This window comes from Eulemur rufifrons, chromosome 2 (genome assembly GCF_041146395.1).
Source record: "Eulemur rufifrons isolate Redbay chromosome 2, OSU_ERuf_1, whole genome shotgun sequence".
NCBI lineage: Eukaryota > Metazoa > Chordata > Mammalia > Primates > Lemuridae > Eulemur > Eulemur rufifrons.
Window position 1 is genome coordinate 53727997 of NC_090984.1, and position 7117 is coordinate 53735113.

A 7117-nucleotide genomic window follows, 5' to 3' on the forward strand; every position below is an offset into this window, starting at 1 on the left:
TTATATTCATGGAATAGTGTTTATTGTTGCTCAGTATTATAAAGGAAATAAAAGATAATTTCCTATCTGAGGGGAAAGTTCTCAAATATTTTTCTTAAAAGGTCCCTACTATTGGCCATATAAACCTTAGTCAAAAAAGATGCCAAATTTTCTAGGTCATCTGTAAAAATTCTTTTAATTATAAAAGTAATCATACTTATTAGAAACTCAAGCAGTACAGCGTTATATGGGGGGAAAAAAAGAGAAATCTACCATTATCTTCCTATTCACTCCTGAGAGACAGCTTCTATTAACAGTTTCCACAAAAAAATTTTATTGGCCCAACTTTTCCTTTAGGAGGTATAGAGAAATTACAATGAATTAAATTATTATAAATTGTTTGTTGCCCAAGGCAAGTGATTAAACCACTGTTTAGATCTAAGATAGCGAAAGAGAATAGTATGTGCAATCACAGCTAAGATTCACAATGAAAACTTGATCTTTGCAAGTTTCAAGTCTTAGGCAGAGTCTTAGAATTTGGTAGGTGATCTGGAGCAACGCTTCTCAAACTTAAATGTGCGTGGATCACCTGGAGATCTTTTAAAATACTGATTCAGATTCAGAAGTGCAAGAATGGGAACCGTACTGTATCTCTGCTTCTCTAACAAGCTCAAGGTGATGTTGATGCTGCTTGTCCACGGCACACACTTAGAGTAGCAAGGAACTAGAGAATCATTTGGGAAGCGTGATTCCAAAATAGCTCACTCCACTACTCACCCCACGCCACCTCATCCCCAGCAGACGCCTGCTCCATTTTCTAAAATCTCCACTATGGCATTATAGATTTGGATTAAACTATAATTTTTAGAAAGATCCTACCATATGGACACATGCTACTTGTAGGAGTGGAACACATTAGTACCCTGGTATCAATTCAGTGTGAAGTTGTTTAATAGTCACCTATCTATTCTTAATTATTATCTATGAGAGAATAGAACTCTTGAGGAGCATTGGATAGCTGCATTTTGGCTGTAAGCTAACATTTAATGAGCCCTTACTATGTACCAGGCACTGTGCTAAAGATCTTGCATACAATATCTCCCTTAATCCTCAAAACAATCCAGACCCAGTTATTTCCCCAGTTTGCAGATAGGAAACAAAGTGAGGCTTGGAAGATTAAGTACACTTGCCCCAAATCACAGAACAAATAAAGAGCAGAGAACATGAGCTGGTGCTCTTCACTGTGTTGCTGTGTGTGTAAGTCTGAAATATGAAGCAATAATTGAGAAGGGCATGCTCAAAGTAGGGTATTTTAGTAAAGAGCCTATCTCAGCCCCTGTAACTTTAGGGAAGAATTAGATGAAAGGAAGAATATTGAAATAACACAGAAGAAGGCCATCAAAGATAAGCATCACCTACTTGATAATTTTGTCCAGGGCCTTTTATGTCAGCATAACACTCCACTATTCGAGGCCTATTCATAATGATATAAAATGTTTGTGATTCCAGATTAACATCATGTTTTCATATTATAAACTTATTCCTTTTTAATTCATGTGTTTTAGAGGTATGAGCAAATCTAGTATTCTATCAGATTATAAATTAAGCTGTAGGTCAGGGAAATTAATCAGGATCCATGAATGTGTCCCTTAGTAGCATATGAATCTCATTGATTTACCTTACTTTGCTCACAGTTGTCTATAAGTTGTCTGGCCACCAGTGGAAAACTCATGTTTGTAGCATGACTCAATCATTTGTGTGCCCAAGTGCATGTTCAAAGGCATTAAACCTGCTTAATTCACTGATTTAACCATTTTCATGTAGCTGGCTGAGAAAACCTTACTCTTGGCCATAACCATAGCACAGAAAAAGACTTGATTTTTTGTAAAGTAAGAAAAAATGGAGAAACTTGATAACTGACTTGCCAAGGTTGAAGCTTCGTTGTTTGAAACACCAACAGGAGCAGGCTTTGTGAATAAGCACCTTGCTGCCGAATCCTGTGGAGAGGGACAGTGAGGAAGCAGAGCTTATTCATGTTTTAACAGGTCCCAGTCACTGAGCTACCTACAACACCTTTTCCAAATTGACCTGAGACCTCTTCGACAGTTCAGCCCCCTTCCTTGCCCAGACCAACCTATGCAAAAGCTTCAGTCCCCTCGGTCCTCCTCGGGGCTGGCGGCTTTCCAGGTGACTCCACGGAGGCCTGCACTTTCTAACAAAAAGAATGCTGCCTAAAAGAGTTGGTTACCAGGTGTGGCATGAAATTAGTGAACCAGAAAGAAGGGATTTATCAGCCATTTAAAAATAAGGGGGAAAAAAGAAAGGGCGAAAAGAAAAGAAACCAACCAACAATCAGGAATGACACTTAAGTCTACTTCTATCAACCTGAACTATGCTTTGGAGTGAAAAGTCTTTAAAAGAAAAATCACGATGGTCAGATTTCAGTTACAGCAAGGTATGCAAAGCTGAAAAGTTTGCATTTTCTGGGGGCACGGGAGGTCTCCAGGAGGCATCTCTCCAGCAAGACAGTAAGATGAGATTTCTATGATATTTGCTATCTTGGGCTTATTTTTTTTTTAATGCATTCTTTTTTCATCTCTGAGTTGATTTAGAAAGGCCTCGTGATTCTTGGAAAGTCATTGAATTTATTTCTATAATTAAGTTATTTTTAAACTAAGAGTCTTAGTATATAATTTTTAAGGATCACACATACTAATGCATTTCCTACTTTAGTAAAATTTAGAGAGAAAGTAAATAGTCTTAATAGATACTCTCCTAAGCTTTTGTGTGAGCCTGGATACTAACTTTGTGTTCAATACAAATCAATGGGACTAGTGCACTTTAGGATACTCATTCCCTAAGGAGTCACTAATGGAATTATCTGTAGCCCTTAAAAAAAAAAGTCACAATGAGGCTAATGAAAATTTTTTTCTAAGTGAAATCTGGATAATAAGACACTAAGCTTGCTAGCACATTTGGCACACAAGTTGTAAAAAACACGGAATATTTCTAAGTACTAATTAATATTGAAGAAGGCTTTGTAACTTAGGGTTAAATTGTTTATACCAATAGAGAAGTGTATGTCTGCAACTTCACAATCATTCTGGGATGACATTAAAACTTAGAGAATTTTTTAATATCAGATACAGATGAAAACCTAACAGTCTTTGGATTGGAAATAACTTGTGGGGGTTTTCATTAAAGTTGGGTGCAGCTTGCTGCATTTTGGTTAGTTGGATGTCTTCAGCAATTTTTCAAATGTTTTGGGTTTGGCAAAGTCCAAAATGTTTTTTGCCAAGACCCTCTTTTCCCCTTATTTTTTAAACCCGTGTGAAATTCAAGGATAACTTAATCCATATGTGTCTGATTCATTTACACTTAACTCATCAAAATGTTATTTTGTAAGACCCATTTAATATCCAAGAAACCTTTTGAGCCTTTTTAAGACAAGTCTTTTGTCTTTGAACCAGCCAAGTTGCATTTTTCCATATGAATGGAGCCTGAACCTTGAAAGATTGAAGATGAGTTGATTTTCAACTTAGATTCTTCAAATTTTACATAGAATCAAAAACTTGACGTTCCATTTACTACTTGATCACTGAAAAGGGTCATTTTTAAAATATAGATCAGAGGAAATGGAAAAAAATTTATGTCATGTAATTTTGGGAAAAGACGTATATAGAAATTTCATCTTAGAAATATTAAATAAATAAAAACTATTCCTAGTTTTATTTGTTTTAATCTATAATTTAAGTGGTTCTATTTTATGTCTTTCCGTGTATTTTCTAAGGGTGGCATCTGTGTCATCAGTAGAGGGGGGCAAGTAATCTTTAATGTCAAACTTTTCTTACAGTCAGCTCATTAATTGTTAATTCTAATAGTAACATCTATGGTATTAATAAACTATCCCAAGATCAGGGGAGTTGACAATTGGCAGGAGTTGTATGTTAAGAGATTTCTGAAAAATAGGGGCCCATATGTTTTTAAAATTCTGTGTGATTTGAAAGAATGTGGTAGAATTATGAATCTGGCAAGAAATAGCACTATGAATCAAAAACATTGTTTGAGAACAAAAATCCGGAGAGGCTAAATGGTGCCCAAGTGAAAAAAGAAAAATCTCTCTGACCCTTTGTAAAAGGATCTAGTGAAAACCTTCAGAGGCTTCTATTCATATTTGCTTAGGAGAAGTGGGCAAAGAAAGGCCATTGCCATAACTGCTAGTGAACATCCAGTCCATGCCATGGTAACTAGTTGAAAATGTAATACTGGAGTGGCATTTCCAAGTTCAGCGCTTCTATAAAGACCTGCTAGCACACAGAATGCTTTTTTAATGTTCTGCATTGTTGTGTATCCCCCATTGAACAACCTTTTGAGCGGACCCCGTTTTTACTAATGTAAACATTCTGACGAGTATCCAAAGAAATGACCTTTGAGTGAACCTCTAACCTTCCCTGTAATTATTTGTTTGAAGACAGTGTGGAGTTCTCCTGCTGAGAACTAAGAACCATGATGCCTTGCAGCTCTGTGAGTAAGGGAGTGTTTGGGGGAACTGGAGAGAAAGACATAAATAAGGGAACAACCTCCAGATGTAAGGAATAAAAGAGTAAAAGGGCGAAATTAAAAAGGGAAAAAATAGCAATTCGTTTTACCTAAAGAGTTGGCCTATGCTGGGGAGTGGGGGGGAAAACAGGATTAGTAAGCAGCACATAAAAAGAGGGAAAACCCCTCCATTAGAAGCAAGAAGAGAAGGGGCTTCTCTGACTCTCCTGAGCATCTCTGTTGGTCTTAACCTGAACTGATAAAAAGAGTTCCTAGGGATGGAAATATCAGGTCAGCCCTCTTTGGTTGCAGTCAAAGCAGTGAGGAAAAAGTAGGTATTAAGTTCTTTTTCTGATTTGAGGGATGCTTCTGGAAGTCTCTCTGATCTGGTCAGATATTCCTCAGCAACACTTCAGGTGACAGGTGGGAATAAATAAACAGTTTCAACTCTCCTTTTGTTTTCACCTCTGCATAGCCTGTCCCTTTCTTCCCCAGTGCCAAGGGGGTGTCACATTTTTGACAACGGAGCTATACTTTCTTAAGTAATAAAGAAGTTCATTGTTTTGCAAACAAACACCATATGCAAAAGACTCCTTTGGTTTTCTCCAGGCTATTATTCTTCAGCCTAATTGTATTCCCACCAGAGTGCTCACAGGAGGCCTGACAGAGTGTGGCCTGACTGTCCTCCTAGGAAAGGACTTCAACTTCGTAGGAAAAGCAGAGCTGCCAGCACACACTAGAATTTTTCTGGTTAATTTCAGAGAATGAGTTTTCAGTTCCTGCCTGTGGCCCCATGTGGACTCATTAATCATTAAGTCCCCCTGCGCCTAAGATTTGAAACTGAAAATATTGAAAAATATTATCAGTGGGTATATTTTTAAGGAACAGCTAGCTGTATGCTCCCTGCCCCCACCCCGCCCCAAATACACGGTGCGCGTGAGCTCAGATGTGTGGGGAATACACATCATTAAATGCACAGGGACAAGGGTAACTCGCAAATGGTAGAAAATTGTTTTGTTTTTATTAAATTTGGAGAAATAAAGGAGATTTCTTATCATCTTACTCTGTTTGTACATGAATATTTGATGGGCATTATTAAACATTAAAGTAACATGAAGTAGGCACTTATTTTTGGATTTCCAGCAAAATTAGATCCAGGCTTCTTAGACGAAATAACTGCTGCTCCTTTACATTCCTGCGATTCAGCCACCACCTGATTTGAAAATGATTCTTGGGCTCTAATATCAACCATGTGTACCTGAGGCTCTGTCTTTCTAGTGGGTTGAAAGGTGGCTGGGTTTATGGTTGGCAGTTACCTTATCCGCTGCCCTGGGTGTCCCAGCTTAGGCTAGAAAGGCCGCCCCCAGCTGGCACTGACCTCTGAATGACCCCTAACTTTACAGGCTTAAACTGCAGGAGTTGCCGAAGAGCAGAAGTCTTTCTGGCCAGCACTTATTACTGCTGTGTTGGTGATAAAACTTCAGACAGCCTAATTGATGGCTTTGCTGACCTAACAATACCTTGTGAAAGCCGAGTGCCAGAGCCTGGTCTCCATTTATGACCAGCTGCAAGGGGAAACTGGGTCTCCCTCGGATGAGGAGTCCAGGGAAAGGGGAAAAATCTTCCAGCCTGTGAACTTTAACCAGATTCCTACTTGTTCAAGAAGCAGAAGCACAACTACAAATTAATAGAAGTTTTCTCATGGAGAGCTTTTTTCCCTCCTTGAGCTTTTTTAGCAAGTTGGCTTGGAGTTGCCTGTGCAATAACAATGGAGACGACCCAGTCCACTATTTTTGAACACTGAAAGGTGAAATCGCATTTACATGAAAAAGATAATTTTCAGAAGAAATTTGATTGTATTGTATTCTCCGCAGCATTCGCGCAAAGGTGATCACTTAACACAGAAGCTGAGTTTGATGACCGGTCTTCTCTGTTCCGTTTCAGGTTTATTAATGCCAGAAGAAGAATAGTACAGCCCATGATTGACCAGTCAAATCGAGCAGGCAAGTTCCAGCTAGTATCTGTATTCACGTCCCACAGGCACAAATCCTCATCAAGTTATACTCCAGGAGTTTCATCACCTGATAAATAAGTGTTTCCATCGGGCATTCTGGGAGAATTTTTTTTTTAATGTCCCCAGAATTCCACTCAAGGAAGCAACTTCACTAATTGGTGCTAATTGGAGATTTCCCACCCTGACTCTACTGAAACTGCTTTTTATTTTCTGTCTGAATTGGTAATTGGGCACAAGTATTAGTGCCACAAGCAGTTTGTTTGACTGTGAGCTCTGGAATTACTCCTTGCTTGTCTGCATCCAATCATTAGCACACTCTCATTTTCTCGTTACCCACAACTCCTTGGTGGATGCTTTGCTTTCGCTCCTGTAGCATCCACTGTTAGACTCATTGTATCCATTCATTTGCTCTGACTATTCATAATATTCTATTAGAGCCTGACGTGCTGCATTGCCGGCACTATTTTTTATTAAAAGATTATTACCTCTGTTTAAAATCCATTCACTTCCTTCACATCCTTCACATCCATTCCACTAAAATGCGCATGTGGGTTTTTCTCACAATATCTCTCAGTTTCTCTAAAA

General features: G+C 38.5%; 1 protein-coding gene across 6 annotated transcripts in view; it reads left to right on the forward strand.

Moving 5' to 3' along the window:
* The window catches only part of MEIS2 (Meis homeobox 2), a 204881-nt gene that overhangs the window by 190897 nt on the left and 6867 nt on the right, over window positions 1–7117 (forward strand). For 5 of the 6 annotated variants that reach the window (XM_069461842.1, XM_069461827.1, XM_069461803.1 and 2 more), the window contains exon 10: window positions 6463–6521. In XM_069461842.1, the coding sequence (XP_069317943.1) occupies window positions 6463–6521 (59 nt within the window). Of the gene's footprint in view, window positions 1–6462; window positions 6526–7117 lie in introns of all 6 variants that reach the window. The other variant, XM_069461819.1, reaches the window with a different exon arrangement.